Here is a 22,334-nt window from a genome sequence, read left to right as displayed (position 1 = left end):
AAATACAGGAGTGAACGTTACTGTCAAGCAGCACATAACCTTCTGCTAAAAGTTGAGATAACATGGAAGAGAAGGTGCATCAGTGTTGGTAGTGAGAGCCGAAGCCTATCGGTATTTTCATGTTCAGGTGTTTCTAGTATTGGTGTCGACGAAACCAACGTCACGCTGGACCGGTCCGCCACAAACGTGGGCGGGACGGTAGCGCACACTTGGTTTTATTCGTTCGCCGCGATATTATCAGTCCAGGCGCAGCATTGGGTCTTGGGAAGCATGGATATGTCTCGACTTCGTAGATCTCGCCTCTCGGTGGGTGAACTTGGTAGCATGGTGCGACTCTCGAGGCTGTTCCTCCCCGTCAAGTCCACGGCAACTTCCCCTGCCACCTTGAACTTCTCCCCAAGAAGCGGGCTCATACTGCATGGAAGCGCCACCCAGCAGATATGCCAGCTGTGCTTTTCTCCGTGTGTTTGATGAAAGCTGCAGCTCGTTCAAAATAAACTTCGAGAGGTAAGACAAAGGTGAGGGTGTCAAGGCAACACCTCTGCTGTGAGAACGCACTGAGACGAGCCATCTTGTGGCCTCGGCGGCAACCAGGAGGCCACGGTGTGTAGATATTTCGACGCTCTTTATTGTAACTTTGGCATTGAGAATCCGATGTGGCACGGGCGGTACGGACCGGACATCGTGTTTGGGGACAACCACGACATCACTAGGGAAGCGACACACATCTCACCCAAATACTTGCAATTTACTACACGCCGGCTGTGATGGGGAATATCAGACGAGGCGATGCTCACCTTGCATCGTGCGTTGCAGTTCTCCTAGAGGGACCACGCTTTCGTGCACGTGGACAAATCTTGCCGCACAAGTGTCTGCCCCGTATCTTGAAGAGGTTTTGTCGTTCCACACACCATCGCGGGGTCACTGATTGCATGGTCTTCGTAGTACACTTGATATCATGGGAAGCTCCGAAACATCGAGACGAGTTCGACAAAGGCATCCACTGTTAAGTAGAGACGGCACTCCCTTCACGTGTGGGTACCATACAGGTTTGCAGAGGCGAACACAGATGCGTGTGCCCAGTCAGTCCCGTATAGTTACGCCGCTGTCAAAAACGCTTTCGAGTTTCGTAGTGTGTGCGAGAGGCTTGCTGGTGATAGTGTTTGAACTCACAGTTAGCGGCGAATAGTAGTGGATATGCCAGGGAAAGCTCAGTCCTTCTGCACTATTCCTGGGATCTACCCTTCTCTAGTGGCGGACTCTTCAAACCGAATGCTTTGTCGTATCAACGATTGGTATCTTGTGCAGCTTGCGAGGGAAAACCGCACGCTAGAAGAGGTGAGATGAGGCGGAAAACAGCATCTGTGCCCGGAAAGCAAACACGGGAAGGTGCCCGCGGTAGGACGGTAGAGGGGGGGAACTCTGAATGGTAGTCTCGCTGTTACTGAGAGCCTGTTGACCCACACAAGAACGTGACTTGTACCTTACATCGTACTATCGAATGAATGCTACCATCTGATCTTAGGGCAGATTGCCTGGGTCGTGAAACCACACTCCATTTCATTTTGACGGGTGTCGAACGCACAGTGCTTTGAGTCGCACGGGACCTCAACATAGTGCATGCTTTTGATCGGGAGCCCTGCAGTATGGAAACTCTACAGCTCGCGCAAGGCAGCAAGAGGCAGCGAGCTGGCATTCGAGTTAACGGCCAGAGTAATGACAAGCATCATGTGGGGGCGCAGTAGCCTTCAGCATAAGTCCAGGGATCCGAAGGATGACTATTAGGACAAAAGCATAAAATTTTGTTTTGCTATAATTTCACAGAGGCTGCGCCACACCAAACGCGTCTCTGATCAGGTATGGGTCGCATCACATCTACTGTGCTCAGAGCCTACGAAGTTGAGAGCCGTGCCCGCCTTCGTCTGCTCTATTGAGGATGAAGATATGACCGGATATTGGCATCGTTCCACTTTGGTAGGATGCCGTGTTGACATACCCGTCCGCCGGAATCTGGAACAGTCAGATAAGCGGGCAAAGATGGTGGCACCATTAGTGAGCCTTCACTGTTTCAGAGCGGCCATTTGCCATGACGTGTCTCCCCTCCCCGTTATTGTGTGATGTTTTCTCGTCTGCGTTCGTCGGTATACCCAGCGCGAGTATATGCTCAAAGCAGGAGCACGTCGCTTCTGACGCACCGCGTGGGTTTTCCTTTCATTTTGTCAAGATAGTGAATATTAAGAAAGTAGCCTCAGTTGGTAAGGCAGCAACTCTTGACGTCGTTCAAACGCATACGCACATGGTCCACCATGGGAAACGGGACGTCATAGGCCGTTTCTTAAACCGTTCGGTCGAGATCATGAAACAACCATTTCTCGTAGTCTGGTGTGCCGTTTCAACTACCGGATTCACTACGTACAGGCGCCGTGTTCGAGTAATTCTACGATATTCGCAACCTTCATATCGAAGTACACCGATGCTCTACTTCCTGAACGTGGCTATCTTCACTTTTGCCCTATGAGTGCGTGGCTGCGCAGGAGAGGAAGGCCATCGAACAGAACGACAGCCTGTTGGCTGGTTTGCAGAACGAGATTGCGCAAGAGTACGAACACCTCGTCATGGAGAAGGAAGCGGAACTTCGAGCCTTGAAAGGCGAGCTGCTAAGGATGGATTGCAGCGCTTCCTCATCGCAAGAAAGCCCTGTCCCGGCTGTTGACGACAGCTCGTGTTGTTCGCAGCCAAGCCTCCTCTGTAGATGGCTTGCTTGCTTGTATGGATCGGGGAATGACGACTCGCGGAGCGAACTGAAAAATGTCGACGGAGTGCTACGCACAACTGTACTCTCCGCTGAACCACCCCCGCCCGGTTTGTGAGATGGTTTCGGGAGGGCTTTGTTTCCTCGTTTCCTCTTTCTGCTTTCACGCGCTTTTGGCGATGACTTGAATAACTTTAAGGAACTTGTGCGCCGTGTCGGCGAAAAGGTGGCTGCCGCTGGTATCATCGCTCGTCACTATGCCAGTCGTGTTTCAGAAGCCCGAGACGAATGCAGGCGCCCTCGCTTTTGGGGGTTAATTCAGCCCATTTGTTTCGACTTATGGAGGACGCTTCTCCGTGACGAAACCATTCGGAAGGTTTTTAACTAAGAGAGCAACTTCTGCTTTTTGTTTCGTTTCAACTGTCTTAGAGCTGTGTCGCTTCTTAGGGCTTATTAGGCAGGGCTACCAACTCGGCTTTTCGTGGCCTGCTGCGCGTTGACTCACGGCAAGCGGGCCCCTTGGGAATCTTCCACATGCTGAAGACTGCAAACCCTCCAACGGATATTCGCAGGCAGGAACAGGGGACGCCACACGCTGGAACCTCTGGAACTCTTGGGAATCGAAGTGCTTCCACTCGAAGATAGATGACCGACTGCGGTTATACGGCGGCACATATGTGGGAGACGGCAACACGGTTTCAACGTCTGTGCAGATACAGTCAGTCGCATGTGTAAATGTGCATGATTTCACAGTCAGGCTGAGGACCGGCATGAGGAATAACCAACTCTTGTGCAGGGAAGGAAAACCCATGCACTGAGAGGGAGAGAGCAACAGAAAAAGAATCGTTTAATGCAGCCGACGGCCGCCTGTCCATCCTCAAGTGACACCACGTGGCCGTCGAGGTTAGCCGCCCAGTCCGGGCTCCGCAGGGCTGTTCATGCAACTAGTCTTTGGAGGCGCCGGAATTTTCTGTCGTCATTTGCGCGCAGACGAAGCGTGTGAGAGACCGCTCGGCTCATGAGCAGCTGACAGCAAAGGAAAAGCAATAAAGTTTCGTGACCCTCCCCAGCTTTTGCTAGAGCGTCGTCCGTTTTAGGGGGCGCCTTTTTATTGTTCGTCTTGCTGTTGCTGTAGCCCCGCGTCCTTTCGTATCTCTTACTTGCGCCTCTGCTGTCCCCTTGCATCTTGAGGGACGTAAATCAGCCCATTCTGCTGGAATCGGCTCGCACAGTCGAACTTCCGCGCAAAACACATGGCTGTCTTCTGACACGATTTCGGTTGTATCTGGACGCTCGTCCGTTTGCTCTCTTTCTTTTGTCTCTTCCTGGAGCCGGCGCGAGCTGCGCCACGGGCTCCCAGTCTTCATCGTATGCAAGTATGCAGCTAATCGCCTCCTGTAAGGCAGTCGTGCCCCCGAACTTGGTCGACGGAAGAACCACGTTACATAAAAGAGAGAACGAGTGAAACGGACGGACTGGGAAACTTGTGGAGGACTGCTGAATGGAGAGGGCACTTTTTTCCCCCTCGCGATAGGGCCGCAGCGCTCCCGGTGGCGCCTCCCCCCGTTCTGCCTGGAGGGCCCTGGCTCGCGTCAGGTAGAGAAACGACGGAAAAAAGTGTTTATCTCTAATTCCCTAGTCAGCGTCCGGTACCTCGGGAGATCTGAACCTTCCACGCTGCCGACGAACGATCGTGGCTCACAATTTGCGCTCTCCACCGCTCCGCCACGTCCCCCGTACCTTTGCAGTGTGCAGGCCCCTTCATGCGCCACAGACTGTAACAGTGACTCGTCTGCGGGCACACAAAAGACTGACGACAGATGCTTTCTGTCTGTATCACGTCTAAAACTGCCCTCTGTCTACTTGCGTCAACAAATGCAGACTACTCAACGATGGGCGCGGCGGACGGGTGCCACGCGACTAGTGTAAACGGAGGACCGCTTTCCGCCTCTTCCCCTACCATTGTCGCATCACCAAGCTACTGGTGCGCTGGCCTGCATTCAATCGCACCGCATGGACTTCGCAAACAGTCTTTCTTCTCTTCAGAGGATCTCACCCAGTTTCGAGTCTCATGGGATTCACCCCGACTACCCTACGTTAGGCGTGCCGCGCGCCCGCGCCGTTGTCCCTTTCTGTGATTGGAGACCCGGATCACAGAAAATCTCTCTCGACCTTTGTAAGCTCTCCGATCGTAGGTCCTGTATCAGACGGCTTGCTCTTCATCGCCCCCTGCGGGAGGAATTTCTCTCGGGTAGACATACCCCTCAGCCTCGGCGCTGGTGCTTCCCCATTCGGGACCCTAGATGGCACTTCGCCTTGAATGAGCTCCAAGACAGCGCCAACAGGACGCAGCGATTTTTTTTGAGCTTGAGTCCTCGAAACACGGAGGATTCTGGATGCTTGAGCACCGCCGGTGGCGCTCGAACTGAACCCGTCACAGGGGTCAGGGCTCCTGTGTCCCCCAAGGCGTATCGCTCGAGACGAGCGGCCGCATTCCACGCCGCTGGCGCCCGGGACATTTCGCCCAGCATCGGCAGTCCGCAGAGCCACACCGAGTAAATCCTGCCTAGCCAGCAGTTCTAGCAGTAAAAAATTGTCTTCGCGTGACTGTTTCCATCTTGTCTGCGTGTTGTTGCCCCCCCCACCTCCCTCCGTCTTTTCCTGTTCAACCGGGCACACGCATGACTTTACGAAGCGGTAGGTAGGAGCCACGTATCTTCGTCGGGCTCGGCGCCGTCCTACGGTTAAGCTTCGCCTGCCTCCAGCGGGTCTGCCCTCTGCCCCCTCTGCTGTGCAAAATCAGCCCTGCAGATCTCCTCCTGTGCGGGGACTTCTCCAGCGAGTGAAGGTGCGGGAACGCGAGCATCTCCAACTGGCCGTCCGCCGGGCGATTGTCTCCGTCCCTCCACTCTTGCACAGGAGGAGTCTCACGGCCTCCGCGGGCGCCGGTCGATTTGCGCCCAACGCCTTCGAGGCAGGGGCCAACTTGAACAGAATGGTGTCGCTTGCCTCGAACGCTGATGTATCCGTGCCCTCGCCAGGGCCGGTGCCGGAGGATGACGGCGAGGGTGTGCCTCTGGAATCGGTTCGTTCAATGGCTTCCTCTTTCTCGGCACCGACAACCTCACACGGTCTGCTCCGCCGCACTGAGAGCCAGGCTGCGGCTGGGGAACGACAGACTGGCGACCATCAGGGCGCGCGACAGCTGAGGGCGAGCGCCGCCCCCCTCCCTTTGGTTGCTGTCCGTAACTCGTCCGCAGGCACCCTGGACGGGTGGACGAAACCCCCGCTACGTTTGCCTTCTGCGGTCGAGAGGTTGAGGTCGAGAAACCAGGAGGCGGAGAAAGGAGAGCGCCAAGTGAGCGCCAGCAGCCTCTACTGCTGGGGATCGTCCTCGTTGTCCACGCGAGCAAGAAGCGGACAGGGACTCCCGGGACACGTTTTCACGTCAGGCGCGCGCGCTTCGTCTGCGCTGGAGCATCGGCGGCTGTTGTCGTGGCGAACGCAGACGCCACGCCTGTCGTCAACTTACGGGTCGGCAGTGCTCGACGTTGGTGCACCCGCGTCTGCGTTTCGTCACGCTGGCAACCCAGCGCGCAATCTAGCAGCCTCCTCCTCGTCTTTCTCGTCAATCTCCACACCGGGTAACGGGGCTGCTGCCTCGCGACCAGAGCCCGCGGAGAGCAGATTTGCCGGCGCGGCGGAGCCCGCCGCGCCAGACCAAGCGCACTCAGTCACCATGCCGCTGTCGGAGAAAGACCGCAGCAGCACCTACTTCAGCCGGCGCGGGCGGATGCTCACTGCCTGCATGACGGAATTTGATGAGGACGACACCCCACACCGGGCCTCGGTGAAACGCGGCATTCGCCGGAGAGTTCCGAGTCGCACCCGCGGGTCGGCGCACGATAGTATTGCCCTGGACCGCGACGACCGATCGGTCTTCGTGGACTATCGGTGCGTGGGGACTGGAGGCGTCGGACCCGTTTTCGATGGATGCGCAACGCACAGAGACAAGAGAGGCACGTATCCGCGGAGGTGCGGCATCTGTGCGCCTGTGTGCTGCGAAAGGTACTGTCGAGTCACAACGTTCGTCGACCAGTGGCTGCAAGAGTCGCGCTACGGACTGTACCCCATCTGGACTCTACGCGTCACGACGTGGGTATGTCTCGTCGGCACGCTCCTGTTTATGATGCTGGGCGCGTGGCTGATCAGTGAGGACAACCGGCATGTGGAGTGCCGGCTGAATTACGAAGACGAAACGCTCCAGGAGGGCGGGTCGCGCTACTCGCTCCTCTCGATTACTGCGGACATGTGCGGGCCTCGCAACAACGAGCTGAAGGAGCTGGCAGGGCCGTACGTCTACGTGTATGTAGAGATGGAAAATTTCTACCAGAATGACGCGCAAGTTATCTGGAGTCGCCACGAAGAGCAGCTCGCGGGCAAGATCTTCACAGATCCGAAGGACCTCAGGAGCTGTGAACCCGTCGTCACCGCCGTTGTCAACAACGTTCCCAAGGTGCTCCATCCGTGCGGCGCGCTGGCTTGGAACGTGTTCACCGACCGCTTTCAGTTTCTCGATGCTGTGCCCGACGATACAGCGGACTCTGGACCCGTCAAGCCCCTGATCGTCGAGGAAACGCAGGCGATGCTCCTAAATTCGCTAGAATGGCGCCCGTGGTTCAAGAACCCTGCGCCCGAGGAGCGAGCAAAGTACCGCGATAAAGTGTATTTTTGGATGAGTCAAGTCGACAACGACGATGGACAGGACATGTACAAGAGCCGCGAGGAGGCCAAGGCAGAACTGCTGATGGATCGACTGAACTACGAAGAAGCCGGAGAGATGGTCGAGAATGGTCACTTCGTTCAGTGGATGCGGCCCGCGACGTTTGGCTCCTGGCGAAAGCTCTACGGCCGAATCAAGGGACCTGTCGAGCTCCCACTCTTCGCCTACATTGCTGTGACCTACGATGTCAAACTGTGGCGAGGCAAGAAAGCGATTGTCCTCGTCCAACCTTCCCGATTTGGAGGCCGCACGCAGTTCATTGGGATTGCCTACCTCGTGTTTGGGTGCATCTTGTCCGTCTTCGCCGTCTACATGGTGTGGAAGCGTTTTTTCGGCCGAGATGGCGGCGCGTCCGACTTCGGCAAAGACGTGCGCTGGCGCACCACCCGAAGGTCGAAGAAAAAACTAAAATAAGCTGCATGAACCGCGGAGGTGAAGCTTTCAGGAGCCAGGAAATGAAGAGGCACACGCGTGGTGGCCTCTCGCAGACGTCACCGTACAATGTGATGTGTTCTGCCAGGCACCTACACTCGCGGGGGAACTCAGCTCGCTGATGCGCCCGCCAGTGGACGCCCACAATGTAGCTGCTCCTGCGTCTGTTTGGAGGGCATGGAGACGGACGAAACGACACAATAGCAAGTGCGCGCGACGAGAAATGCGGGGGCGCACATGAGGCGCCGACTTCTGAGCGTTAAGCCAGGCCCGGAGAAGAAAACACGTTCGAGTTCCTGGTCACAGACAAAGGCCTAGGATGAACGCGAGTGCGAGCGTGTCGCGAATAAGGTGACACTGCTTGAAAGGAATGCTTAAGATCCGTGCAACTCCTTCTCTCAGGCAAAAGCTGCAACCGGTAAAGCGGCTGCTTTTTCGTAGCAAACCGCTACCCGCGGGGGGCGAACGAGCGAATCGGCGGCGATCGAGGGCCTCTCCTGTGCGCGCGCCGGCGTGGCTCACTAGAGGGACGATGAACGCTGTGCGTTACCCTGATATGAAGAGGGAGTGCATTTGCCGAGTTTTTCTGAGGCACGCGATGAAGTAACAAATGGCTGACAGACGTCAGCCTCTGTTCAGTGGCTGCCAGCTGGCCTCGTCGGCGAGGGACATGCGTCTTCGAGTATGGCGAAAGGTAGAGCCGATGCCTTAAAGGGCAAACAATGACTAAAGCAGCGAGACACACTGCGTTTCTTGTGTCTAGGTTTGTCTCATTTCGTTTTTTCAAAGTCTCAAGAAGCTGTGTGCTTTTGTTTTCTCGTGAACCGGCAAAGCCTGCCGGGCGCACGGCAATTTTTTTTAGTCCCTTCTTGTCGACGCAGCGCCAGCCTCCTATCTCCACAAACCCAACCGTGCGCCATGCTCGCAGAACAGTGACTCCGGAAGAACTCCTCACCAAATACTATAGCGTGTCTCACGCAGTGTTCGGCTATCTCTGCCGGGCTTTCAGTCGTTGCGTCGGCTCTCCCCCTGGCCTCGGCCCCTCTCCTCAAATGCTTTTTCTCGTTCTGTCCTCTTGCCTACACTATTCCGTGCGCTTCTTCGGTACCGGCGCTGCTCCCCCTGGGCTCTCCAGCGACATCGGTGAAGTGTCTTATATGGGAGACTGCTCTCGGCCTACATCGCAGTTCCACTCGACTCACAGCATGAAGCCTATGCAGACCGCGGCGACGTCCGCGTCAGATGCAGCTGCTGCCGACTGCGTTGACACCGGAGAGAAAAGAGCGCATGAGACCCGCCACGCTCGCCACTGTTCAGGCTTCTTCGTGCCGCGCGTCTGTCCGTTCAACTCGGCGGACTGCCGCCGCCTTCGCGGGTACACTCGTGTGTGGCAGACACTCCGGCTCGCCGTCAGAGTAGAGCGGAGAGGACCGGGCGACCGCCGCAGAGCAGACAAGACAGGTACACAGACAGCAGGCGCGGAAGCAACTGCAAAGCATGACGGGTGCGCGCGCCGTTCACGCCATCACGCGCCGGCGAACTTTCAAGACGACGGGTAGGGGCGGTCTCGCTGATCGCCTCAGAGAGAATCAAGCAGGAAGAGGCGAGGGACACAGAGCGAGAACGATTGGGGCTGCGAAGGAAAGAAAACTAGCAGCTGCCAATTTTCTGGCACACCTGCGCGCCTAGTCGCGACAGGCTGCTGTGGAGGGTAGGCAGGGCGGCCTTCCAAGGGATGGAAAGAGTCGCTTCTCGACCTTCTACTGCATGCGGCGCGGCAACGACAGATGAAAATGAAACCAACAAAATTGCTCTCTTGGCCCGTTCGTGTGCTTCCTCGCCGTACTAGTTGCGTGGCATCTGTGATGGGCTTGTCGTAGTCCTGCGCGAGCCTTTCTGTTCGCCGCGATTTCCGTGTATATCCCGCGTTTCCGCCGACACAAAGCATCCCAGGCAGCTTACACCTTGTGAGGTTCCAGAAATCTCGCCAGTGAACCTCCGTGACTTGCGTTCACTCGCGTTTTTCGACGGGGAAAACTTGTTACAAAATCTCTTATTCGTTGCTGTCCAACACTCGCGCCAGGTGTAACCGGAAGGAACGAAATAACGTAGAGAGAAGAACACATCGAAACTAACTCAACACTGGAACAAAAGAAAGCAACAGAAGTAGTCGCCCTCGTTTCTCAGACAAGCGGAACAACGAGGCACTGAGGAACACCCCGGCGGCGGGTAACATCGGAAGGAACACGGAAATGCACCATCAGGTGGTAGAGAAGCATGCTTAGCGCCTAATCAGACAAAACACGCAGCGCTCACGCGTCCGCACTCTTCTCTTAACTGTTGAGCTGGTCGAGATGCTTCGCCTATTCAGTGTCGACGCCTTGTCAAGAAGTTGAAGATGGTCTGGAAATGCTCCAAGCCCCCAATGAGCAGAGACCCGCCAAGGACGAGCATGATCACCATCTGGGGACAGAACAAACGGACGACATGCACGCCAAACATGACGAGGGAAATCTCTCAAGGAAACGCACCCAATGTGCTCCGGAAACCGAAGAACAACTGCACAGCGTGAACGAAGTCAGGTCTGCGCCCACTGTCAAGCAGCTCAGTTAAACCATCCAGCATGCGGCCCGAAGTGTAGAACAGACTCACGGCAGCGAGACGCCACCCCTTAGCTTGCTCAACTTCGCACGCAAAGAGGAGCAATCCGCAAACGCAGGTCAAACCGCAGGCCACGTCTCACCTCGGAGTTGAGGCCGCCGCCGAAGAAATAGAGCGCCGCCACAGCCGCCAGCAACAGAACCTACAAGAGAAAAGCAGCACGCCATGCGAACGTGGTGCACAAGACTGCATGCGCTTAAAAATTCCGCCGCTATCGCCAAACACGCCTGGCCGTATTCACGCACAACCGAGAGCGCCACAACCGCAGCGGCAACCTGGCGTGTCTCCGTTTACAAGCCACAGATCTCGCTAGGCCAACACGGAAAGACAACTGGGTAACAAAAAGGGACGACACGCAGCTAGGCACACAGAAGACCCCGAATGGCAGCACGCTTACGCCTAAACAGGCACATAACGGTAGGCACGCATGCGTGCAAGAACTGATGCAGGGAGACAGAGCGACACTCGAGCAGCTTGTGCGGCGTTCGCCTTACGCGGATCCACGAGAATTCAAAGAGGCCGGTCAAAGTAGTCCAGAACCAGCTCGGCGCCGCGCTCGCGAGGCAGCGCTTGGCGAAGTGGACTGCGTTGCAGTAATCCGGCAGCGGCTGGAAGTCCATCGAGGTTTCCCCGAACTCTTCGTCTTCTCCCTTGTGCTGCTGGGTGTCCAGAAGCTGGTACAAGTTGGCGAGAACCTGCCTCTGGCTCTGCTTCTCTTCTTCCAGCGCCTTCTGTCGCTTCTCTCCGCGCTCCAAGGCGAACGAGGAATCCTGCAGAGGGACCACGCGGCTGCCTTCGAGGTCGAGCAGGAACAAAGGCGAAGACTCGAGCTCTTCTTTCCAGAACGTGAAGAAGGGCGATGACGACGGCATGCCGGGAAGCGGCGGCAGAAGCGCCGGAGCCGAGGAGAGAGCGAGGCGAGCCTGGCGAGCAACAGAGAACGGCACACTTTGTGAAAAAGGCTGACCAACGACCGACACCCTGAGGGGGACCAATCCACGCGGGTGCATATACGCCCCAAAACAACTAGTCTGTTTTGATTCGGTGGCGCGACAGACTTGCGCACCGAGCATGCCCGTAGTTAAGCCGAATAACGCAGTACGTAGGCAGAGTCCAAAGAGCGCCTCTGTGACTTTCGCGCTGGTTCCGTCGCGAAAGACAACATCTGAGAAGACACCCGCAGTGAAGGAGCGGGCATGCCCACCTGGACGGCTCGCGTGTTGGAGCTGGGTTCAGTTCGCCCGACTCATTCCCCCCATCTGGAGAAGCAGACAGAGGGAATAGAAGCCGGACTGCCCCGTCGGTTACGCCAAGACAGAGGCGAACAATCACAGCAGAGGCTGCGTGGCGCCTGCCTTACCGGCTGAATGTAGAAGGTTTCATCTTTGTTGCCTTCGTCGTCTTCCTCCTCTGTGGGCTCTTCCTCCTCTCCATCTTCGTCTTCCTCCTCGTCCTCAGCTTCCTTCTTGCGCTTGTCCGCGGGCTTGTCCTTCGCCTTCTCTGAAAAAGCAGACGCAACACCCGCACCAAAAACAAGCTGCTAGACCGTTTGCGAAAGAACCCGTCTGGAAACGAAACGATACACACCGGGCAGCGACGATGCGCCAGCGGCTCAGTTTTGCCGCACACAAGGCTCCAAAATATAGACGCATATGTATATATATACATCTGTAAATATTCACTTTCACGCACCCGTGCAGCCTTGAGTCTGCCGCGACTTCCGGCTTACGCGCACCTTCCCCTAAGCAAGGAATAAACGTGGATGTATATATATAGATAAATAGAGAGATGTATAGATATATAGATCGATATACACATAGATACATAGATACATGTATATATATATATACATAAGCGCTTCTACATTTGTATACGTAGAGGCGTCTACTGAGGCGGCGACGCGTGGAGCTGTGCACCGCATGACATGTGCGACTCCACTCGAGGCGCGTGGCTTCTGGCTTCTCCTCCTCACCTTTGAGAAATCGCTGCCTGGACTGCTGGAGGAGGGTGCCGACCTCTTCAGCGGAGAGGACAGCCTCCGCGACCGCGTCTTCGCCCTTGCTTTCCTCGTTCTTCACGGATCCTTCGACGCGGACGAGCGTGAAGACGCGCTGCTGCAGTGTGCCCTTACACAGCAGCGCGGCGTTCTGCTGGTACAGGTACGGATGGACGTGCTGCGAAAAAAAACAAAAAAATTGCTTGCAGAATCGTGAGGCAAACACCGTTCTCGGCCTTGCACGATTCCTTCCCTCTGTGGGCGGAACCACACACAAAACCCCAAACGCTAAATCCTCGACGGCTGGGGCGGCGTGATCCGCTGCCGTCTCCTCTCGCGCATGCGCTGTCCGCTGCCGATGCGACGGCAAAGCACACACGAAAACCGATAAAAACTGGGCACCCCGCAAGAGAAGACGTCTCTCGGCATCTGCTGCCTGCGTCAAGCCGCGTCGAGGCTTGGACGGTGTAGGCAGCGCCGAATCCCGAGAGTGAAAAACTTTCTTTGTATTACAAATGATTTATCAGCTCTAGTAAACGGCAACGCATGCCTGGTAAAAAGGGCTTACCTGCTGGAAGGACGCGAGGAGGTTGTGTAGGTGGCCGAAGAGTGCCTTCTGCGCAGATCTCCACTTTTTCACCTTTAGAGTCTCGACGAACCGCCGCACGCCCTTGCCCTCGTCAACGAAAAGGGCGAACACGAGCGACGTGGAGAGGTCGTCGGCGGTGAAGCCGAGAGGCGCGTCCTTCGCCTGAGCCCCGGTCGTCTCGCCTGCGGCACTCAGCCAACTGGGCGGGTCCTTCAGGATCGCGAAAAGTTCTTCGCGCGATGCTGAATCTGCGAGAATACCCTTCACGTTCTGCAGATAGCCAAAGGAGAATAGGGGCAAGTACTTGTGCGCGGCGTGGCGCAGAAGGAGCGCGGGAGACGCCGGCGAGTTGCGTGTGGGGATGACCAAAAGCTTGTACGGCTGCGAGAGTGCAGAGAGACCCGGGCGCGACGATGAGGAGGCAAGGAAGGACTTGACGTCCGCCGCTGTAGACGCAGAACACGCAAGCAACGCAGCACACATGCACCCATACACACAGGCACCTCCAGCAAGGGAAGAGGCGGCGAGGGACACACGAAGAACAGAGAAAATGTGCGCGACGAAAGGCTTTTTCTCGCATGGCAACCGTGCAAGGAAGGAGACACAATGTCCGCCAGAGAAGCTGACAAACGCAAGTGAGGCGACGAAAAGGCATCCCCTGAACGCTGGAGAACGGCGAGCAAACAAAACACGAAGCTTCCTTACGCGAAGACAAACTGGCGATCTGATTCGGGAAGCTGCGTGCGATGAAACTCTGGATGCTCTCAACAGAGGGACGAGTAATCGTCGGATAGACCTGAAAGGAGACAGAGAAGAACCGCAAAACATCGACAGCCTCCGCCGGAGGACTAGGCCACGCGCGTCACGAGCGACTACTGTGAATTGGCTTCTAACTCATGCAGCTGAGAAAAACTGGAGACGAGAACTTCTGCACGAGACCGGACGAGGATCTGCACACGACAGACGAGAGAGAGGCAACGAGAAGTGTACAGACTTAAGATATCTCACCTCGGGGTGCATGCCGTTGGACATCACAACGATCGCCGGGAAAATTCTGAAGAAAAGATTAAAAAAAAAAAAAAAGAAAGGCGTGAGAGTTCGCTGCGCAAACCGCACGATACTGAACATGAGGCGGAGACGGGAAAAGAAAATTCGCACGCGAAAAGACGCCACACGACAAAGAAAGAGAGCTCGGAATGCGTCACTCGCGACAGAGGGAGAAATGACTGGAGACGCCGAGACTCCCGTAAACCATCCAGGAAACCGGGGAAACACGGATGACGCCGCACAAAAAAAGGCGCAGAAAAAACGGGCATGAACAGAGAACGGCCGCTCACTTGATGTTGACTGGAAGTCTCTTTGCAAGGTCCTTGTTCTTCCTCACGTTGATGAGACCATACTTGAAGTACTTGCCCAAAGTCAACGCTGCCGCACATACAAAACAAAAAAATTCTCCCCTTGTTAGTCTCGTCTCCCAGCCATACAGGCACGCATATCTACATATATATGTGTATATATCTACACACACACATGAAGTTAGCCGCATTCCTGAGCCTCGTGGTAGACCGCCTTCGACCCAATCCCTGTGTGGACTGTCACAGCGAGACAAGAAAAGCGCGGAGGGAAATCGCATCACCACGCGCCCTCGCGGCAAAGTGGAACGCGAACCAAGGTGTAAATGCCTAACGGCGAGGCGGTCGGGCGCCGGCAAAGCCAGAAATCGAAAAACCACGGGTCCAGGCAGGCCGCGATCTCAAGCCAGGCGAGACAGGCGAGGAAAGAGCGAAAGTGTGCGTTACCTGTCTCCTCCCACATTTCCAGGACGTGCTCGCTGAACTCGTCCTTGTCGTTGTGGAGCTGCGAAAATACGCAACGAAACCCAACCGCCGCACGCGGTTGCCGATAGAAGCGAGAGGTGCGATGCGCATGCGCACTTGGTATGTTGCAGCGCAGGGAAGCACGACGCCTGCCGGCACACCATCACACGTGCCCGCAGTCCTGCCGGCACACGAGTAGACCCTGCCCACCCTCTTCTAGAGACTCCCTCACGATTCCGACAGCAGCCACGCACGAGACGTAACGAGGCGGAGCAGACATGACTGTGGGAGCTCCCGCGTCTCGCGCGCGAGCCCGCCTCTCCAGGTCTCACCATGATTGTCCAGACGTGGCGGTCGGTCGCGGGGTAGAAGGCGGCGTCGGAGGGCAGGCCAGTGAAGTCGATGATGTCTTTGCTGGTGCGGCTGAGTCCCTCCTCGCCCTCGCCAGTTCCGCGCTCTTCGCCGGCGCCCTCGTCCTTCTTCTTCTTCAGGCTCTTCATCAAATGTTCGTAGGCGACCGCGACATCCGTGAACCGCTCCTGGCATCCCGTGCATCCAGGGTTCTTGTCTGGGTGCCTGCAAAGACAGCCCAGCGACATACGAACCTTCACCGTGACTCACACAACGCACGACTACCTACACACACAGGGCACGGAGACAAACCTGACAGCACGACTCTCCCCATCTGTATGGGGCCTGGACACCGCCAGAGTCCACGTGTCTCTGCCGCCGCGATACCTGACCGCTGTTCAAGCCTTACGAAGCACAGCTAAGGCGCAGGTCTTCGTATGCTCGAATTCGCATGCACAGCCGCACAAGCGCATGCAGAGCCGACAAACGAAGAGGTCCTCGAAGCGAGCAAGGGCAGCGCGCGCAAGCGCCTGCCGCAGGTGGGATTGGAAACATGAAAGTAGGCTTGCCACGCGACGCGTACTGAGATTTAGCATCTGCTGTTCGACGAGGCCTAGAGAATTCCAAATGCTCACCAGCGCACAGAGAGCGTCCTATAGGCCTTGCGAATGTCGGCCTCGGTGGCGCCGGACTCGAGCTGCAGGGCTGCCAGGTGTTGCTCAGTCTCTTGTCCGCTCACATCTTCATCTTGCCCGTAGTACTCTTCCGCAGCCTTCAGTGCGAAGACCCCTGCCACAAGATAACAGAGAGCCATCGCGCGCTGAAACGTGTGTTCGCGTCCGACCATGAACACCAGCGACAGTGCAGCGCACGCTGCCTGCATATATATTCATGCAGACACGCGTACACATGTATATATATGTATATATATACACATGAAGACATATATGCAGTGAGAGAGGGTGAACTATAAACAACGAGGCCTTGGCACTCCCCGGGTCTTAGGTTTTCCTTTGACGCAACATGACGCAAGAGCGGAGCAGCAGTCAGCAACTCGCCCTCGGGCGAGAGTCGACGCAAGCGACCTCCACGGCTCTCGCGAGACGCAGATGCCCGCAGAGAGGCACGGGAGCTCGGCGAAACGTCGCGTAGTCGCTTAGAAGCGCATGCAGACAGTGCCACGCCTCTGACGGGTCGCTCAGAGGTCAGGAAGACGGGACGAAGCGAAACCGCTAGTTAGCTGAGCTGCGTGCCCAAAACTGTTCGGGGCTCCTCACCAATGATGGCGACGGCAATGCAAATGTTAATGAGCCACCTGAGAAGGCGGCTGCGCAGGGGGCTGTCGGAGTCCACAAATATGTTCTTAACAGAGCTGACGAGGGACGATCCTTCATCTCTTCCTTTTCTCTTGCCTGAACGCGGCAATAGCTGAAAATCCAACGCACAGGACGCGGAAAATGGAACAATGAGAGGCGAAGCAGAAGCTCGAAACGGCCGCCTCGCACCGCCCGGTCTCGCCGCTCTTCTTTCTTATTCGCTTCATAGTGTACATTCTCAGTCCATTCCTTCTCCTCCAAAGCTTATTTCCCCTTTTCACTTCCTCCTCCCCCTGTCTTCTTCCGGGTATGCGATGTTCGAATCCATCCGCAACACTCGCTCAACTGCCTGCAGCCTCCACCTTCGGCTCTCCTTCGCGCTCACACGCCCGCGCGCCTTTCGCATACATTTCTGCCGGTGAAAGCACCCTCATGCTCAGCGTACGGGGGGTCGGCAGCTCGCTAGCTTCCTGACCCCCTCTTCCGCGCGTCTCGCACTTACGGCCTTCCCCTTTTCCTTCTTCCCCAGCTTCTTTCGAGCCTCCTCGCCGCCGCTGTGGGCGCCTGCAGCCGGCGACTGCTTCCTTTGACTTCCGGAAAGCAGCGCATCGTAGACCTGCCCCGCGCGCTTTCCCGTCCCTCCGGTCTCTCCGCGTGCGGCTGCAACTGAGTCGTCCCTGGAAAAAACGGAAGAAAAAAAAAAAAGAAAATTAGGAAAAGTCATAGCCGGCGACTGTCCGAGGAACCCTGGGACGCCTCAGCCAGCGAAAGGAGATGTCCGAGCCGAGGTGAAACGCGAGAGCAAGGGTAGAAAAGACGAGTGCGACGGCGCAGAGAAGCGGAAACCGCACTGAAAAAGCTGAGGAGAGACACCGCTGCGGGGCGTCTTCGGGTGCACGAAAGCAGAGAAACGTATCCTAGGAAAGGCGAACAAATCCAGCCACGCGCGACCTTGGCTCAGGAACAACGTGAAGACGATTCACCGCAGGGAATGGAGAAAAGAGAGGAGAGAAAGACATGGTGACCAGATGTCTGCACAAAGGAGCAGCGTGCACTCCCTGAAGCGACGAGAGCGAGAACAGATATGTGACGACGAGAACACATGCGCCGAAGTTCCAGTGGCTCGCGAAAGCCTTACAAGTCGGAGTCGTCGCTCTCTGAGTCGGCGCGCCGCGCACCGGCTCCCTGCTGCTTCGTCTCCTTCTTCTGATTCGCCCTCTGCGCTCGCCTCCCCCCCTGAAGGACAAAAACCGCACGGAAGCGCCAAATGAACCGAAACCAGCGGAAGCTGGAATATAGAAAAGAAAAGCAGCATGGAAGAGACACGAGAAAACAGCCGCGAAGGAGGAAACAGAAAGTGACCGAAGAAAAACACACAGGAAACAGCACGAGGAAAACGCACTCGCCTGAATGAAGACTAGAAAGAGGATAGAGGCACGGACACGAGAGAAAAGGAAACCCACTACCAGAAAAGGAGGGACTACGCCGTAGGAGAGAACGGGCGGCAGCGAGGCTCGTGCATCGCGTAAGTTAAGACGGAGAGATAAGGCAAAGAACAAAAAACATGACACGCGGAAGCTTCCGCGTGCGACGAAAGAGCATTCAAAGTCATAACCAACACCGTCAAACCACGATAGCGTGGGCGAGACACCATACATACATATGCCGTGTGGGCTTGGTTGATCAGGCAGGATTTTACATACATACGACGACGCAGATGCGTGTAGACAGAGGCAATACATATGCATCTACGAATATGAGACGCAACACCGACGTATGGCGAGCTCATGTATCGATCTATAAAGCAGGAAGTACAGAGAGACATCAGCATCCTGCGCTTACGACGACGGTGAACACGCCAGGCGCGCGGGAGTCTCCGTTGCCGAAGGCGTCAGTCTCGTCGGCGCTCGAGTCGGCGTGGGGAGGCAGATTTTTTTCCTGAATCTGTCGGCCCTTTGCAGAGCCCGGTTTTCCCTTTTTCGTCGCCATTTTGTCCTCCAAGATTCCGAGGGACAAGTGAAAATCAGATGAAGAGGGAGAGGGACGAAGGCAGAAAACGAGAAAGCGGCGGAGTGCGCAGAAGGGCAGACAGAGAATCTGCACTAGTCTGCCTAGGCAAGACTGGAGCAGCGAAAACGAGAAGAAAATGGGTACTAGTGAAAAAACAGGGAGTACGGACGACGAGAAAAAGACTGAGGCCAGAGACGGCGATGCTCTGGCGACGAAGCGCGAGAGAAAACAGAGTGGTTGATTCTTTTCTCATAAAACGTGTCTCGCCACAGTGAGGAAAACGCCAACGGCGTGTGCTTTGTCCTCTGCGGCCTGACGATCGGCAGGCTCTCTGACACCTCTCACAGCCCGCGAATCACTGAATTCCTCAAATCAGAGTGTGCGATGAAAGAAACGCGCACGTACACCGTGGGAGAGGAAGCCAGGATAAAACAGACAGAAGACTGCGTGCTTCGATACGAGAAAAGCCGCGCTCTGCAATACTTGCGGGAATTGGGACGAAAGGGAACGGGAGACAGAAGGCAGAGGACGCAAGACCCGAGAAAAAAAGCAGAGGCAGCGTGAAGTAACGTGGCAGAGAGAAGACACCGAACGAGTTAACGCCAGTATTCACTTTCACCTCTCAGAGGAGATTCAGGAAGAAAGAATACGGACAGCTGGACGAGGGAAAAGAGCGGCGAAAAAACGCCTCGGGTCCTGCTGCGCCAGATCTGGACTGCGCATGTGATCAGAGGAAAAGACACCAACACGGAATCGGAATCGCGCGAGCCGTGGTCTCCACCAGAGACTCGCGGAATACTCCAGAAGAACTTGGCAAAACAAAGAGCTGAGTAGATGTGCACGAATCCACTCGCATTCTGTCTTCCAGGAAGCTTCTTTAAACGTTCCTACGCTGACTACTGTCTGACCGTGCGTTCCGCCTGAGACAGCCTCGCTGGGAACTCCGTCTGCTGACCCCCAGAGGGGGTAAGCCTGCGTGCAAGTTGGGACCGACGCTCGTAAGGAAAAGCGGAACAGTGTGTGCGTCGCCGGGAGAGTCTAAACGCTTCTTCGGATGCTCTGATTGCGCGACGGAATTCGAGAGTTTTACAGGAAAAGGGGCGGCGGCGCGTCGCCCCCGAGATCAAAAGGCACGAACCGCGAGGAGGGGGGTATAGCCACACGCTGTCGGGAGGGACACTCGCAACCCAAAAAAGGTTCGTGTTTCAAAAAAACATCAGGGGACTCGCGCAGGCGTGCGCGTCGCGTACACGGCTCACGCCTCTTGTATGCTCAGGAAGGGAGAACAGCACTGCAACTTGCTGTGTTCATTCTACACAGGGCGTTGCGTTTGAAGTCAGATCGCTCCCGTCCGCATCGCAGCGCATCAGGACAGGAATACGCATGAGTACGAGCGACGTGACGAACTGTGTTGGGTGGAGAGACGAGAGGCGGCGGTCTCTCGGCACACGCGGCGACAAAGATGCTTGCCACCGTCTGGTCTCAAAGTCGATGTAATGGCGGAGGAGCGTAGAAAACCCCTCTCCTACCCACTGGGAATTTTATCCCGACTGGGAGGAAGCTCAGTATGTGGAGGAGAAGCGTAGACTCTGCGGCCGCTCGTGAAGGTAGTGGAACGAGAGATCCATGATGCAAGCATGGATGTTGAACACCCGAATCTCGCTTAGGAGCAGGCTGCTCCACTGGAACTGCCACAAAGGACGATTTCTGAAAGAGCCCAGCGCTGACTCTTGCGTAGAAGCAGTACAACCCTGGAACCGCCAAGGTTTCTGCTCCTTGTTAATGAAGGAGACTGTCTCAACTCATGCACGGGCAAGCGGTTTTTAGACTAGCGACGGCACCGCAGCTGCAGCACTAGGCAAAGGCGGCAGTTTGCTTTCTCTGGGAGCCGTGGGGAGTCGATCGCCGCCTCGCATACGTGAGTCTCTTCACGAAGGAACGGGCCTTGTAATCCACAGCCAGCCTCCGACGAAACGTCAACGCCCCCCCGCTCGCGAGGCACAGCGCAAACTCCATCATGCCAGCGGGGAGCGAAGGCAAAGGGAGAGCGGCGTTTCACACTGAAACGGCGTGGCTGCCTACTGTGCGAGTGGCAAGATAAGGGAACAGTTATGGGTCATGTATTTGCCGCTTCGCGTAGCGCTTCTCACCCTTTGTGCAGCCTTTTTCACTCAACAGTGGCGAGGTGATTACTCAAGAAATGGTAGCAAAACAGCTACGCCATCCACCTGCTGCCTCAGCCTTCGCGATAGACTGATATCGGAGTCTTGGGTATGCCGCTCGCCTTCCCGATGAACAGAGTAGCGTGCACCACGGTGTTCCTTAGTGTACTCTGCAAGCACTGCGGCAAAAAAAAAGAATGCAGAACACGAAAACGCTGCCCTCGTTCCGCTATTGTGAGAATGATACCTACGTCTCGCGTCCATCTAGCCCTCTGAATTGTCAGGACCACAAAGATCAAGAACAACTGAGCATCTGATACAAACAGACTTATGATCCCCGCGCGTACCCTGGTACAAACGAGAAAAGCCATATGCATTTCCTGCAACTCCCGTATGTGAGACATCCCCATCTGTCACGTCTTGATTCTACCATTCGACCTGCAAAAGGCAGAACCGGTGCCCACGTAAGATTTTCACATCCTGTATGCAGCTAAACAAGACAGAGAACGTTGAAAATCCCTTACTCGATGGAGGTTCCTTGAAAGTTCTGTCCAGACTATACCGTATCCAATTGATCGTTAGCACCGTTGTCTCCAAGAAGCCACTCTCTGCGATTCTCTCTCTGTGCCTCTGCTCTTTCGAACTATAGTGCGAAGGGGAGAAGAGTACTCACAGCTGTCGGAGAGTTACAAGACACTGGCTGCTACAGTCTATGCGCGTCGTTTGCTCCAGGTGTAAATCGCCGCCAGACAAAGAGCGAATGAGATTAGACATTTCAACCCCGAACGCTTTTCAGAACCAAAAGGGCACTGTGAGGGGGCGAATGCTGCGGAGGCCTACACGGCGCCTCTCCTAAGTTGAGATACACAGTTGAGCAGCCAGGTGTGAGAAGACGGGAAACGGATGTGAAGAAGCTGCGACAGAAGAAACACATATAAAAGAAGGCGAGGAGGTGCCACAACCACACGCAGAGGATACAAGAGCTCACGACATACGCACATGTGAGGGAAGGTGCGAGGCTTAAGAAGCAAGAGAGAAAGCGGGACGAGCTCTCTTCTGCCAGTCACAGTGCTGCCAGCTGTTCGCTTCCCTGGGGTGTACGAAGCGACACATGTGAGGCTTTCTTACACGAGATTCTTCTGAATGTCTGCTGTAATGCGTAGGGATGAAACCATCCCCTCTGATTCGATTCCCCAACTCCCTTATGCAAGTACTCCTTCAGAGAGCCGGAGCCACGTGGGAAAAAAGAAGGCTCGTCGACGGCGGCCGCGAACAGAGCGCGAGAACGCGGAGGGAGAGTAAAAAATAGGCTCCATTCTGTACCTTACAGAAATAAGAGATGCTGCCGTCCCCTGAACAAGCCGCCCTCGCGGCACGTCGTACAGAGGAAAGCAATACTGACTCATCTACTCCATTTTCCTTCCGCTTTTAGCTGAGCCAGCCTACACCCGGCGCGCCTCGTCTT

The 22,334-nt window shown here is 55.9% G+C and overlaps 3 protein-coding genes across 3 annotated transcripts; 2 read left to right on the top strand and 1 right to left on the bottom strand.

Annotated features, from left to right (window-relative positions):
* Positions 1–5,747: 5,747 nt before the first annotated feature.
* On the top strand, positions 5,748–7,949 carry BESB_009480 (uncharacterized protein; the record flags this gene model as incomplete). The annotated part of the gene is made up of 1 exon (XM_029359702.1): positions 5,748–7,949. The coding sequence occupies one exon, from the start codon at positions 5,748–5,750 to the stop codon at positions 7,947–7,949; it is 2,202 nt and encodes a 733-aa protein (XP_029222615.1).
* Positions 7,950–8,689: 740 nt separating this feature from the next.
* BESB_009470 (uncharacterized protein) lies at positions 8,690–9,526 on the top strand (the record flags this gene model as incomplete). Its single annotated transcript, XM_029359701.1, has 1 exon — positions 8,690–9,526. The coding sequence occupies one exon, from the start codon at positions 8,690–8,692 to the stop codon at positions 9,524–9,526; it is 837 nt and encodes a 278-aa protein (XP_029222614.1).
* An 808-nt stretch (positions 9,527–10,334) lies between these two features.
* On the bottom strand, positions 10,335–18,686 carry BESB_009460 (DnaJ domain-containing protein; the record flags this gene model as incomplete). The annotated part of the gene is made up of 16 exons (XM_029359700.1): positions 10,335–10,430; positions 10,711–10,770; positions 11,123–11,551; positions 11,989–12,128; positions 12,601–12,802; positions 13,193–13,659; positions 13,919–14,009; positions 14,222–14,267; positions 14,551–14,638; positions 15,013–15,070; positions 15,363–15,606; positions 16,017–16,170; positions 16,659–16,809; positions 17,200–17,374; positions 17,836–17,933; positions 18,540–18,686. 16 exons carry the CDS (start codon positions 18,684–18,686, stop codon positions 10,335–10,337), a joined length of 2,646 nt encoding a protein of 881 aa, XP_029222613.1.
* Positions 18,687–22,334: the final 3,648 nt, after the last annotated feature.

Source organism: Besnoitia besnoiti, chromosome I, assembly GCF_002563875.1.
Source record: "Besnoitia besnoiti strain Bb-Ger1 chromosome I, whole genome shotgun sequence".
In the NCBI taxonomy this organism is placed as follows: Eukaryota; Apicomplexa; class Conoidasida; order Eucoccidiorida; family Sarcocystidae; genus Besnoitia; species Besnoitia besnoiti.
This window is presented reverse-complemented; position numbering and strand designations above follow the sequence as displayed.